This window comes from Mustela nivalis (genome assembly GCF_964662115.1).
Source record: "Mustela nivalis genome assembly, chromosome: 3".
NCBI lineage: Eukaryota > Metazoa > Chordata > Mammalia > Carnivora > Mustelidae > Mustela > Mustela nivalis.
In genome coordinates this window covers 127903026-127918121 of record NC_139022.1, presented here as the reverse complement: position 1 = coordinate 127918121, position 15096 = coordinate 127903026, and the positions used below count along the sequence as shown (strand labels likewise).

The window sequence follows — 15096 nt, the reverse complement described above, 5'->3', positions numbered from 1 at the left end:
AATGTCTATTAATTGGCATATAAAGATGAATTTGAATCCTGACTGGGATAATCACAAAACTCTATTTCCATTCCCATATCCCAGTGACTTTGTATGTTTTCTTTACCACATTCCCCAACTCAACCTTAAGCTAAATACTGGGGGTACCGGCATGATCAAGAGAGTTCCTAACTTCAGGCAGTTTTGTCTAACATGGAAGATGGATAAGTACATTATCTGAGGTGTGAGGTGGATAAGTATATTAAAAGCTAGACATACAGGCTGGATTTCAACCTAGTTCTTCAATCTAAATCCTAAATCTAACAACCAAATTTGATTCTTTAGTCTTTAAGGAAGTTTTTGTTAAGTGTGGTTATAATTGTTTTCAACTCTTGATGCTGCTTAGTCAGTGTCCACCATCCCATTGTTTGCTGGCCCATATCCCCTTTTGAGAGTGTAAACCTAATGATGAACCAGAATATAAGATTTCTTTCCTTTTTTTTTTTTTAAGATTTTATTTATTTGACAGACAGAGATCACAAGCAGGCAGAGAGAGAGAAGGGAAGCAGGCTCCCTGCTGAGCAGAGAGCCAGATATGGGGCTTTAACCCACTGGGCCACCCAAGTGCCCCAAAATATAAGATTTCAACATCATTTTATTTTCTGGCTGCTTTGACGAGTCTAGACTGGTGCTTCTCCTGCTTTCCCACAGAAGCATTCCTAAAAACAGAAAGCTGGGCCCCTGGCTGTCTCAGTAGGTAGAACATGTGATTCTTGATCTCAGGATTGTAAGTTCAAGCTTCATGTTGAGCCTAGAGCTTAACTTTAAAACTAACAATAATAATAATAATGATGATGAAAGCAGAGAGCACAGAATAACCGTAGGCTCTGCATACCCTCCTCCCCTCTTCCCCCCAAAAGCATTGCTAACAGTAATGGTGGAAATCTCTCGTTTGTTTTAAAACACAATATGTTCCCCACTGCCTCCCTCAACCCTTATCGCAAATGAGTAACATAGGTGCTCTAAGATGTGCCACCATCCTTAAGCTGATTTTAGGGAAACCCCTGCCAGCCTCCTATTCATCCCAGGTTGTAAACAGTTTGTAAAGTGTGAGAGATTTGAACTAACCAAGATTAATGTTTTTTGGTAAGTCTGTCTTTACCTTAGATACTTCATTGAATTCTGTATTTCATTTTGAGACTCTCTTCCGATTAGAAACCCACTATCTCAATTCCTTATTGACCACATTTAGATCAAAAAGCTCCCAGAATTGGAATTTTTGTGTCATTATTTTTGTTACCTTAATTCCAGGTATAGGAATGGAAACTTCCTTGATGTTGTTATGGCCTCTAAGAATTAATGAAAGGGATGATTTTAATACTTTTTAATTGTGTCCTAGAGTGAGAAATAAATTGTGTATCTCTATCCAGGATAGATTTTTTAATATTTATACAGCTATCATTGAAACAAAAAGTGCTTCACTTTGCTACATTTGAGTCATGCTGATATTTTCTATTGTGTTTCACTTTTTTTTTTTAAGATTTTATTTATTTATTTATTTGACAGACAGAGAGAGAGGGATCACAAGTAGGCAGAGAGGCAAGCATAGAGAGCTCCGCACTGAGCAGAGAGCCAGATACAGGGTTCAATCCCAGGACCATGAGACCATAACCTGAGCTGAAAGCAAAGGCTTAATCCACTGAGCCTCTGTTTCACTTTTTTCAATGCTAGTCAAGGTATACCAACAAGTTCTTATCTATCATTCCATTTATTTTTATTTCTTTTAAAGATTTTATTTATTTATTTGACACAGAGATTACAAGTAGACAGGCAGGCAGAGAGAGAGGAGGAAGAAGCCTCCCTGCTGAACAGAGACCCTCCCCCCACCCCGCACCGCCACATGAGGCTTGATCTCAGGACCCCGAGATCATGATCCTAGCTGAAGGCAGAGGCTTTAACCTACTGAGCCACCCAGGCGCCCCTATCATTCCATTTAGAAAACACTTAAGGGACAGCTGGAATTACCTTCAAATGTTCAAACTCCTTTTAGTTCATGTTCATTTGCATGAAACTCTATGCTGAAGAAAATAGTTTTTCAGTGAATAGTATGAATCTATTCTCAACCAGTTAAAGCTTTATGTTAATGATATTTTTACCTTCTTTGTTTAAGCAGGCTCTATGCCCAATATGGGGCTTAAACTTACACCCTGAGATCAAGAGTCCCATACTCTACTGACTGAGCCACCCAGGCTCCCCTTCTGCTAACAATAATAAAAATGATATTTTTATTATTAAGTCCTGAGAGTAAGATCTCAAGTTGACTATGCATAAACACTCCAAAATGCCTTCAGTTTGAGACTCCAGTTAAGTGAGGTTATACTGTATAAATTTCTGTCTAGTACAGGGATGCCTGGGTGGCTCCATCAGTTAAATGGCTGCCTTCTGCTCAGGTTATGATCTCAGGGTCCTGGGGTCAAGTCCCAGGTCAGGCTCCCTGCTCAGCCTGGAGCATGCTTCCTACCCACCCACGCTCCCGCTGCTCTCCCTGCTTGTGCGTGCGCTGTCTCTCGCATGCACGCTCTCTCTCTCTGTCAAATAAATAAATAAAATCTTTTAAAGAGAGAGAGAAAGAAATATTGTCTAGTAGTTTGTACTTTGTATAACATGACTTTATAAGTTTCCTGTTGTGACAGTATTAGCCAGAGATGAATTATCACTATAAATTTTTATTCCATACTAAACCTTGAAGGCTAGACTTTTAGTTGCTTCATTTCTAGACTCTGATGGTAGTTGCCTCATTAATGCTCTTGGAGTTAGAATTGATTCCAAATATTTTTTTCTTAGATTTAATCCTTAGTAACAAAGCCATGTTGCTTGTTCTTTTTTTTTTTTTTTTTTAAGATTTTATTTATTTATTTGATAGACAGAGATCACAAGTAGGCAGAGAGGCAGGCAGAGAGAGAGGAAGGGAAGCAGGTTCCCTGCTGAGCAGAGAGCCCAAAGCAGGGCTCCATCCCAGGATCCTGGGATCATGACCTGAGCTGAAGACAGAGGCTTTAACCCACTGAGCCACCCAGGTGCCCCATGTTGCTTGTTCTTAATGATGTTTATCTCAAGACTGTCTTTGCTGTTTTGTTGAATTGTCTGTGTTTCTTTGACTCATTGAAATAAAGAGCATTTGGGAAGATAATGATGTTTTTCATAGAGAGACCTATTTGTATTATCAGATGGGTGCTATTTTTACATTTGAAAAAATAAACAATTTATTAATGGCATTTTAAATTTGTATTACTTTACTATGACACAGTTTTTAACTGTTTCACATCCAATAACTGTTTTACATTCATCACCATGTAAGATCATAAGGAACATTAGATGAGACATTAATGTTCTATATGTTTCCTTTAGGTTGTGCACCATCTCCAGGTGCTTATGATGTTAAGACTTCAGAAGTATTGAAAGGACCAGTATCCTTTGAGAAATCACAAAGATTTAAAAAACAAAAAGGTAATGGATTCCAAAGTAAAATAATGGGTATATGATCTCTTAAGTTTTAAAGTTATGACTAATAGTATTTAAATTAGAAGATTCTATACTATTTGTAAAAAGGTGGAGTTACAGTTATATTTTAATTTTCTTATTTGATGCATTTACAAATGAGTCAACTATAAAATAATGCTTTGATCATTTCACTACTGTATAACCAGAAAAATTAAGCAAGATACTCACATATATATAGTTTTCCTTTTGGTAATCACCTTAACTTTCTGTCAGGGAATATTAGGAAAATCAGAAAAATGTTGATGTGAAAATTGTGTTGTGCAACTAATTATTTGGACTTGTACAAATAATTGTACTTCACTAATAATTACAATAAGAAATTTAGAAATGGATTTTGTTTGTGTTTCAAACATGTAAGCACCAACCAGAATCTGTACAATTTATTCTATTATAGAATCTCAACAAAATCTTAATGTTGACAAAGATGCTGCCCTGCCTGCTTCAGCAAGAAAAGTTAAGACTTTGGGATTAAAGGTGAGGAACTCTGATATTCTAGCTGGTTTATCACCTAAATCATGAAAATATTTCTGAAAGGTTTTTTATTTGACTAGAATGCATTAAGTGTATAAAGTAAGGTTATTAGTAAACCTATAAGTTAATAAAAAATATTATCATTAGGACTATACCAAGATTTTATTTCTGGCTGCATCATTACTAAATATATTGTTTAAACATGCGCATAGCTCAGAATTACAATATGGTACCCACTTCTCAGTCATTTCTCTATCTAGGTAATTTGTCTAACACCTTGTAAGCCTTTAAAAAGTTTGCAGTTCTTTGATTTGGTTTTGAGTTGTTTTAGTTTTTTTATTTGTGTGGAAAGGTAAGTATTGATAAAGAAAAAGGAAAAAGAATTCTAATGCCTTAAAGAGTTGTGCTGCTCAAAAACTCTCAGTTTTTGAGTGGTGGGAGATTAAATTCTTAACTTCATGTTATGGCTTGTGCAATAGCCTACATGTTGTACTGTTTCCATTAGTTCATAAAGCAAGTTGTAGTTTCTTAAGAAGTTACCAAAAAAATTTGTTAATATGGAAAAGATTCAAAGTTAGGAAACCAAGACTGTAGGTTAAGCTTAGTCTTGTTCATTTGTTCAGCAATTACCTAAGTCTCTCATTTTATAATAAAGGGTTTCATTATCCAGTATGGAAGTGATTAGCCACATGTGGCTATTGAGAACTTGAAGAGCTAAATTTTTAATATTATTTAATTTTAATTAATATATATTTATAAACCAGTACTTGATTCTCTTGTTGGAAAACATAAATTTTTTTTTTAACATATTGGGGATATGAATCTACTTCTTCATCTGCACAGTTTATGGAATCTAAATATAGGTAGCTATTTCTTTCTCAATCTCTCTCTCTCTCTCTCTCTCTCTTTTTTTTTTTTTTTTTAACATATTGGGGATATGAACCTACTTCTTCATCTGCACAGTTTATGGAATCTAAATATAGGTAGCTATTTCTCAATCTCTCTCTCTCTTTTTTTTTTTTTTTTTTTGGAAAGTAGTCCCTACACCCAGCATTACAGTCTGGAGCCCAGTGTGTGGCTTGAACCCTGAGATCAAGAGTTGAGCTGAGATTGAGTCAGATGCTTAAACAACTGAGCCACACAGGTGGCCCATAGATAGCTATTTCTGATAAAAATCTAGCATTTGAATTGAGATGTGCCATAAATGTAAAATACACAGCAAGGTTTGAAGACCTAATACAAAACACATAAAATGTTTCACTAATAATTTTATACTAATGACAATAATTGAAATAATAGTTATTACATTTAGGGTAAAATAAAATATATTACTAAAATTTTTACTTTTTAAATATGACTACTAGAAGGGTGCCTGGCTGGCTCAGTCAGAAGAGTGGGCAGCTCTTGATTTTGAGGTCATGAGTTTGAGCTCCACATGGGGCATAGAGATTGCTTAAATAAATAAATAACTTTAAAACATATATGTAACTACTAGAAAATTTGAAAATACATATGTGGGGGTGCCTGGTTGGTTCAGTTGGTTTAGCGCCTGTCTTCAGCTCAGGTCATGATCTCAGCATCCTGGGATTGAGCCCCAAATTGGGCTCCCCGCTCAGCGGGGTCTGATTCTCCCTCCCCCTCCTCCCCATTTCTTCTCTAGAAGAAAATATGTATGTGGTCTGTGATATATTATAGGGCAGCACTGATATAGACAGTCTTTTCTTACACAGTGATTTAAATGTATATACAATGAGATAATCTTCAGCCATAGAAAGGAATAAAATCCTGCTGTTTGCAATAACATGGATGGACCTAGAGAGATTAATGCTAAGCGAAATAAGTCAGAGAAGGACAAATACCATATGATTTCACTCATACGTAGAATTTAAGGAACAAAACAAATGAGTAAAGGGGGTCAAAAAGAGAGAGACAAATCAAGAAACAGTCTCTTAACTTTAGAGAACAAATTGATGTTACCAGAGAGGAGGAGGGTGAAAAGATGGGTGACATAGGTGGTGGGGATTAAGGAGTGTTCTTGTCTTGATGAGCACCTGGTGTTGTATGGAAGTGTTGAATCACTATATTGTACACCTGAAACTAATATTACACTGTATATTAACTGTACTGGAATTAAAGTTAAAAAAAATTTTTTTTAAGAAGTTGATTTAAATTTCCTAATTTGAATTTCTTTTTTTTTTTTTTTTTTTTTAAGATTTTATTTATTTACTTGAGAGAGAGACAGTGAGAGAGAGCATGAACGAGGAGAAGGTCAGAGAGAGAAGCAGACTCCCCATGGAGCTGGGAGTCCGATGCGGGACTCGATCCTGGGACTCCAGGATCATGACCTGAGCCGAAGGCAGTCGTCCAACCAACTGAGCCACCCAGGCGTCCCCCTAATTTGAATTTCTTAAAGAAACAGTTCTAAAACTCTTAGAAAACTAAATTGCATACAGGTTTGTATAAAACCCCTAAATAGGGCGCCTGGGTGGCTCGGTGGGTTAAGCCGCTGCCTTCGGCTCAGGTCATGATCTCAGAGTCCTGGGATCGAGTCCCGCATCGGGCTCCCTGCTCAGCGGAGAGCCTGCTTCCCTCTCTCTCTCTGCCTGCCTCTCCATCTACTTGTGATTTCTCTCTGTCAAATAAATAAATAAAATCTTAAAAAAAAAAACCCTAAATAATTGGCCATCCTTGATAGAAAATGCCATCCTGTGGAAAATTAATAAATATGAGACTGATGTAGGCCCCCTCAACTTAGAAGCACATAAAACAAGTTGTGTGCAGTATGTTTATCCATTTTCTTCCATTTTAGGTGGAAAAGATGGATATTCTGTTTAGGGCCGTTGTGTCAGAAAAGCTGTTGGATATAAAAATACATAGAGCAAAATTGTGTGTCTTATTTAGAATAAAGGCAATAAGTAAATTAGAATCAGCTGACAAGGGATACCTGTGTGGCTCAGTTTATTAAACGTCTGCCTTCAACTCAGGTCTCGATCCTGGAATCTAGCCCCATATCTGACTCTCTGCTCCGTGGGGAGTCTGCTTCTCCCTCTGACCTTACCTCCTTTGTGTTCTCTCTCTCTCAAATAAATAAATAAAATCTTTAAAGTTGTTTTTTTTTTTTTTTTAATTTGACAGACAGAGATCACAAGTAGGCAGAGAGAGAGGAAGAAGCAGGCTCCCCGAGGAGCAGAGAGCCCAATGCTGGGCTCAATCTCAGGACCCTGGGATCATGACCCGAGCTGAAGGCAGAGGCTTTAACCCACTGAGCCACCCAGGCACCCCAAATAAATAAAACCTTTAAAAAAAATCCGCTTACAGCATTTTAATTTTTATGTCTTCGGATGTGTAGCTTTTTTTCCCTCCTTGGGTATTAAGGTTTAACTTTATTTCTCTTTGTAAGATTCTTTTCTTTCTGGAATAACATAATTAAATATTCAAAATGTATTAATGTTTAACATTAGAAAGAAGGCATTCAGTAACTTTATTCATGAAGCTCCACCTGTTCTTTTCCCTGGACTTATTAGGAAAAGCCTAATAATCTAGTAGGGTGAAAAAAAAGCCTAATAATCTAGTAATAATCTAGTAGGGTGAAAACTTAAACCTGAAATATTTTAAGATTTAAAGAACATTTTCCTTCTTGTACCAGATAAGTCTCCTACAAAATGTTTACTAGGCTAAGTAAAATGTTTTAAGTAGAAATTAGCTGTTTGATGAGGAGCTCCCCTCCATTTGCTAGGTAGGTTGCTGCCTGATTCATGAATCACTTAATGAAGCCAATTAGATCTTTTTTTTTTTTTTTTAAGATTTTATTTATTTATTTGACAGAGATCACAAGTAGGCAGAGAGGCAGGCAGAGAGAGAGAGAGAGGAGGAAGCAGGCTCCCTGCAGAACAGAGAGCCCGATGCGGGGCTCAATCCCAGGACCCTGGGATCATGACCTGAGCCGAAGGCAGAGGCTTAACCCACTGAGCCACCCAGGTGCCCCAAAGCCAATTAGATCTTTAAGAAAAAAAAAGAAGGGGGTGCCTGGCTGACTCATTAGAGTATGCGACTCTTGATCTTGGGTTGTGAGTTCAAGCTGCACATTGGTAGGTAGAGTTTAGTTAAAAAAAAAAAAAAGAGAGAGAGAAAGAGAAGAAAACGAAAAGAAAGAAGAATTAAACTAATTTTTTTTACAGCTGAAAATCAAATTTGTGATATTTGTGGCATTTAAATTTATCTCTGTTCTTTGACTTTTAAATAGAGGGAATCTCAAAAGAATGATAAAGATTTGAAGATATTAGAAAAAGAGGTAAGCAGTGCTTCAACTTAACTGAAAAATAAATGTACTGTAAAATGGAAAGAGTTGGAACACCTGGTGGCTCTATAGGTTAAGCATTGTTTTCATTATCAATAGCATATAGTTATGTTGGCACTGTATTGGTGATTCATTTATTTATCACCTTGTTTCTGTCCAGATTCGTGTTCTTGTGCAAGAATGTGGTGTTCAGGACAAGCGAATCCAGGATCTGGAAGCTGAATTGGAAAAAATGGAGGCCAAGCTAAATGCTGCAGTCAGGGAGAAAACATCTCTCTCTGCAAGTAATGCTTCACTAGAAAAACAGCTTATTGAGTTAACCAGGACTAATGAACTGCTAAAATCAAAGGTATTTGAACCTGACAATAATATTTACTATGGAATAAATTATAAACATTTTTTTTCTTATATAGTTGTTTGGGAATTTTAGGCTCTAGTTTAGTATTTTTCCTTCAGCAAATGTATCTTAAATGTTAAACTGCTTCCAAGAAGAATTATTATAGTCTTTTTTGTTATGGTACCTGACGTATAAGAGGTGATAAACAAGTTACTTTTGACGTATAAGAGGTGATAAACAAGTTACTTTTGTTTTAATGTCTGACATTTTCTCTTCCTTCTTCAAAGTCACCCCCAGTAAATAAGGCCATTAATAAAACTTAACAAAATTTACACCTAGAAGCCACTGTAAAGATCTTTCTCTGAAATAAATAATAGCAGAACAGCAGGCTTCCATCGCAAATCCTTTTGGAAATGAAGTGGGAAATGAATAAATTTGTGGACTAACTATATTTAATAGTTAAATTTGTCTATTAGTATTGCCATACTAATAGATCTTAAAGGACATCATATGGTCATCTGCTTTTGTCTGAAATATAAGGAGGCTGTAAATCACTGTTCAGTTTAATAACACTCATATAATCAGGGCCTGTAATGTGCTGAGCTCTTTGATCACAAAGAGATCAAGGGTGCATAAGAATCAAGCTTGTGGAAGGCAGCAGATTCCTGGACCCCACTGAGGGAGATTCTGATTTGGTAGGCCTGGGGTGGACCCTGTAATCTACATATTTCCAAAGAGATCAGGCAATTCAGATGCATTTTATTAAGTAAGCACACTTGACAGAATCCTCCCCAAGAAGCTTGTTATCGAGGCTTGCAGTGGACTCTGCAGCATGCAGAGATAGGTGACCACCCAAACACTCCCAAAAATAAACCAGAAAGGGGTGCCTGTCTGGCTCAATCTGTAAAGCATGCAACTCCCGATCTTGGGGTTGTGAGTTTGAGCCCCACATTGGGTAGAGATTACTTAAAAATAAAATCTTCCCCAAAAATGAAATAAATGAACCAGAAAGTCACATTAATCAAAGAGAGGGACAAGAACAGTAATAGTGTAAAATCAGTAATCTGGGTGTGGTCAAAGCCTGTTTTTTCTACCAGAGTATAATGTAAGGTAAAGAATAATCAATATTTCTGTGATTTTTATATAGGACCTTGTAAAAAATATTTCTGAATTTTTTATGTTTCTTGTACTTAGTTTTCTGAAGATAATAACCAGAAGACTATGAGACTTCTAAGCCTTGAGTTAATGAAACTTAGAAACAAAAGAGAAATGAAGATAAGGGTGAGTGATATCTTGGTGAGTTTGCTGTGTCTGGATCTGGGGATCTGAATGATCTCTCATTTCCTAAAACAGATATTTCTGTTGTGTAGAGTATGATGACTAAACAGGAAGGCATGGAGGTGAAGCTACAGGTCACTCAGAAGAATCTTGAGGAGTCTCAGGGGAAAATAGCACAACTTGAGGGGAAACTGTGAGTGACTAAAAAAGAAAGAAATTATTAAGTGTAACTAACTCTTGATTTTCCTCTCTCACCTTGCTCTTGTTTACCAAGACTAAACCTTCCTTCACTTAACTTACTGCTCCCTGCTTGCCCTGTTTCTCTTCTTCAACTGAGCCCTGATGATTCCCAAGCATTTTATGCTGAAAAGATGTATGAATGTCGTAATTTTGTCTATCTTCTGTATAAATGATGAGGAAAGGCCTCATAATCTTTAGTAGCACCATGAATATACCTCCTGAATATACCTCCATTTGTTGACTATTTCTCTGTTGATCATTATTTGGATTTCCAGTTTCTATTGTGAATAAGACTACTATGTATGTCTTTTGTGGACATAGGTTTTTATTTCTCTTGAATAAACATCTAGTATTAGAATTCCTGATCATAGGGTAACACATATAATGTGTTAAAAAACTCAAAAGTGGTTGTCACATTTTACAGTTGTACTTAGCAGTATATGATATAATTCCAGTTCCACTTCCTCTCCAAGGTTTGATATTGTCAGTCTATTTGATTTTAGCCTTTCTAGTAGGTAGGAAGTAATGTCTCATTCGTAATTTTGTTACTATAAGTGTCAAGCTTCTCCTTCTGTGCTCGTGGACCATTCATAAAAATCTTTTTATAAGGTGTCTAAATCATTTGCTCATTTTCTTTTTCTTTTTTTTTTTTTTTTAAGATTTTATTTATTTATTTGACAGAGAAATCACAAGTAGGCAGAGAGGCAGGCAGAGAGAGAGGAGGAAGCAGGCTCCCTGCTGAGCAGAGAGCCCGATGCGGGACTCGATCCCAGGACCCTGAGATCATGACCTGAGCCGAAGGCAGCGGCTTAACCACTGAGCCACCCAGGCGTCCCTCATTTGCTCATTTTCTAAATTGAATTGTGAGGAGGAGGTAACACATGAGTAATTGGATAAAAGTCAACCTAAAACAAAGGCTTTATATCAATAAAATGCTGTTTTCTACGTGTTGTGGGTTGGGAAGCCAGGAAAGCTATAGGGAAGATCATTTCTAACACTTAGGTTGTTATAGGTGATAATTCTCATCATCTTAGCCCTTTTATCAGAATTTATTTGGAAACCTTAAAAAAAAAACTTCAGTTTCCTATTTGTATATTTTAAATTGTCAACCTGAGAGGTCACATAAAATAATGGTTTAGAATTTGGATGCTACAGTAGAGCATGTGACTCTTGATCTCAAGGTTGTAAATTTGAGCCCCACATTTGGTGTAGAGATTATTTAAAAATAAAATCTTAAAAATAAAAACAAATGCATTAGGGGCTCCTGGGTGGCTTAGTTGTTGGGTGTCTGCCTTTGGCTCAGGTCATGATCCCAGGGTCCTAGAATCAAGCTCCTGCTCGGCAAGAGGCCTGCTTCTACCTCTCCTACTCTTGCTGTTTGTATTCCCTGTCTCGTTGTGTCTCTCTCTGTCAAATAAATAAAATCTTAAAAAAAAAAAAAACCCACATTAAAAAAAAGAATTTGGACTCCTGAAACAGCATATCCAATATGGCAGTATTTGGTACAGATTAAGCATTATGTGTGATTATTGTATTTATTCACATATGCCATTTTTTTTCAGTGTTTCAATAGAGAAGGAAAAGATTGACGAAAAATCCGAAACAGAAAAACTCTTAGAATACATCGAAGAAATTAGGTAATATGAGTAGTAGTTTTTAAATAGACCTTAGTTTGTTGAATAGTGATGAGTACATCATTTCATACTTTCTCAGTTTTCTCATTTTCCCTGTGCTTAAATCATGTGCTGTTCAAAATAATTTGTTTTAATGCAGTTGTGCATCAGATCAAGTGGAAAAATACAAGCTGGATATTGCCCAGTTAGAGGAAGATTTGAAAGAGAAGAATCATGAAGTTATAAGCCTTAAGCAGTCTCTTGAGGAAAATGTTGTTTTACTTTCTAAACAAGTAGAAGACTTGAATGCTAAGTGTCAGCTGCTCGAGAAAGAAAAAGGTATTTAAAGAAATAATAGGTACAATATTTAAGGAAAGTACTGCTATATGAACACATGTTTTAATAATTATGAAAACAACATAAAAATCCTGTTCTCTATGTGAGAATTTTTATCTTTTATAATGTTTGTTCTCTGTTTATTTCAATATATTGCTTGTCTTCATTGAAGTACATGCAGTGGTGCAGTTTTTGACTTCCCCATTAGGTGGCCATTTAAAATGAGAAGATACAGAACCAATTTTCAAGGTTTTATTATAGAATTTATTTATTTATTATGGAATTACTATATTTTATATAGTAAATGATACAAACTTCTAAATTATGTTTTGGCTTTATTTCTTTGCAAATACTTGATCTGTGTAACATGCTAATAGCAGGAAATATGGAAATCTGGTTTCTCAAAGTTAGTATCTAATTTCAGCATTTTTCACTTTTATAGAAGACCTTGTCGAGAGGGATAGAGTACGGACTGAAATTCTAAATTCTGAAATGCAAAACTTAAAGGAGAAACTTACTCTTGAAAAACAGGAACATGAAAAACTACAACAAAAAGAATTACAGATTGATTCACTTCTGCAACAAGAGAAGGTAGTTTACTATAGTATAAGAAAAGAAAACAACTTGTGCTTATTAAGTCATACATTTCCCTGTGTATCAGAAGACCTTTCAATTGTATATGTGCTTCACTCTGACAGTTCTGTTTTTAGAATCTTATCCTGAGTAAGTTGTCCTGTCTATGCTGCAGATTTATCTGCAGAGATGTTTATGACAGGGTTATCGATAATGTGAAAAAATTATAAGCAACTAATGAACCAAAATAAGAAAATTGTTTAAAAATTTTTTCTTGGGGGCGCCTGGGTGGCTCAGTGGGTTAAAGCCTCTGCCTTCCACTCAGGTCATGATCCCAGGGCCCTGGGATCGAGCCCCGCATCAGGCTCTCTGCTCAGCAGGGAGTCTGCTTCCTCCTCTCTCTGCCTGCCTCTCTGCCTACTTGTGATCTCTGTCTGTCAAATAAATAAAATCTTTAAAAAAAATTTTTTTTTCTTGGGGCGCCTGGGTGGCTCAGTTATTAGGCATCTGCCTTAGCTCAGGCGGTGATCATAAGGTCCTGGGATTGAGTCCTGCATCGGGCTCCCTGCTCAGTGGGGAGCCTGCTTCTCCTTTTCTCACTCTCCCTACTTTGTGTTCCCCTTCTTGCTGTCTCTCTCTCTATGTCAAATAAATAAATAAAATCTTAAAAAAAACTTTTTTTTTCTTGTGGGGCACCTGGTTGACTTAGTCAAGCATATGACTCTTGATCTCAGGATTGTGAGTTCCAGCCCCACCTTGGGTTAAGAAATTACTTAAAAGTAAAATCTTGGGGTGTCTGGTTGGCTCTATCTTTAAGCCTCTGCCTTCAGCTCAGGTTATGATCCCAGAGCCCTGGGATCAAGCCCTGAATCAGGCTTCTTGCTCAGTGAGAAGCCTGCTTCTTTCTCTCTCACTCCCCCTGCTGTGTTCCCTCTTTTGCTGTGTCTCTCTCTGTCAAATAAATAAATAAAACCTTTTTTATTTAATTATTTTTATTAACATGTAATGTATTATTTGCCTCAGGGGTACAGGTCTGTGAATCATCAGGCTTACACATTTCACAGCACTCACCAATTCACATACCCTCCCCAATGTCCATAACCCAACCACCCTCTCCCTGCCCCCTCACCCCCCAGCAACCCTCAGTTTGTTTTGTGAGATTAAGAGTCTCTTATGGTTAGTCTCCCTCCTGATCCCATCTTGTTTCATTTTTTCCCTCCCTACCCCTCCAAACACCCCTACCCTGCCTCTCAAATTCCTCATATCAGAGGATCATATGATAACTGTCTTTCTCTGATTGACTTTAAATATATAAAATCTCTAAAAATAATAATAATAATAAAGTCTTAAAACTAAAATCTTAAAAAAATATGTATTTTCCTGGCACATGTGTTAGATTACTACTTAGGCATTTACAGTTATCTTTTAAAATGGTATCTAAATGCATGTGAAACAAAAGCAACATTTTTTTAAAATCTAGATTACATAAAGAATAAACATATTAGTGGGGCACCTGGGTGGCTCAGTGGGTTAAAGCCTCTGCCTTCGGCTCAGGTCATGGTCTCAGGGTCCTGGGATCGAGCCCCACATCGGGCTCTCTGCTCGGCCAGGAGCCTGCTTCCTCCTCTCTCTCTCTGCCTGCCTCTCTGCCTCCTTGTGATCTCTCTGTCAAATAAATAAATAAAATAGTTTTTAAAAATAAACAAATAAATAAACATATTAGTGAGAAAAACAGTTCTTAAAAACCAATGAGCAAAGCATGGAAATTCATTATTCACAGAGGTCAAAATTCAGATAATCTGTAAATATGAAAAGATGTTCTACCTTAGTAATTATCAAAGAAATGGAAAATGGAAATAATTGTTTTTCCCTTATAAGATTGGTACAAATTAAAACATTTGATAATATATAACATGTTAGTGAGAGTGGAGCAAATAGATACTCGAATGCATTGATAGGAAATATTGTTAGGCAACCTGCAACAACTGAAGGAATTAAGTAGATCTGTATATACTGACTTAAAGATTTCAGCAATCATTTTTAGGATTTTTTTGTGTGATCTTTACATATGTAATTTGTTATTTATATATGTATGTGTGTGTGTGTGTGTGTGTGTGTGTGTGTGTGTATTTTTTTAAGTACATAAGTGTGTAGGAAAAGACCAGAAGGCATATATACCAAACTAATGGTTATCTCCACATTGAGAAAACATTAAGACTGAGGTGGCATATAATCAGAGGCAATTTTCACTTTACCTGGGTTCTTTTGTTTTTTGTTATTTTTTTCTGCCATCTAATCCTGCAACTGCAGTTATTGTTGGCAGACCTTTCAGATGTTTTTTTGTATCTTAGTATTTAAGATCCTAAGTGCAGGGAGCCCCTGGGTAGCTCAGAGGGTTAAGCCTCTGCCTT

The 15096-nt window shown here is 36.5% G+C and overlaps 1 protein-coding gene across 1 annotated transcript in view; it reads left to right on the top strand.

The window, feature by feature from the left end:
• HMMR (hyaluronan mediated motility receptor) overlaps window positions 1–15096 on the top strand; it is a 39673-nt gene that overhangs the window by 1922 nt on the left and 22655 nt on the right. Inside the window, exons 2-10 of the mRNA XM_082724544.1 lie at window positions 3388–3486; window positions 3935–4014; window positions 8255–8302; window positions 8469–8657; window positions 9840–9926; window positions 10016–10116; window positions 11726–11800; window positions 11937–12115; window positions 12555–12703. Of these exons, the coding sequence (XP_082580670.1) occupies window positions 3388–3486; window positions 3935–4014; window positions 8255–8302; window positions 8469–8657; window positions 9840–9926; window positions 10016–10116; window positions 11726–11800; window positions 11937–12115; window positions 12555–12703 (1007 nt within the window). The remainder of the gene's footprint in view (window positions 1–3387; window positions 3487–3934; window positions 4015–8254; window positions 8303–8468; window positions 8658–9839; window positions 9927–10015; window positions 10117–11725; window positions 11801–11936; window positions 12116–12554; window positions 12704–15096) is intronic.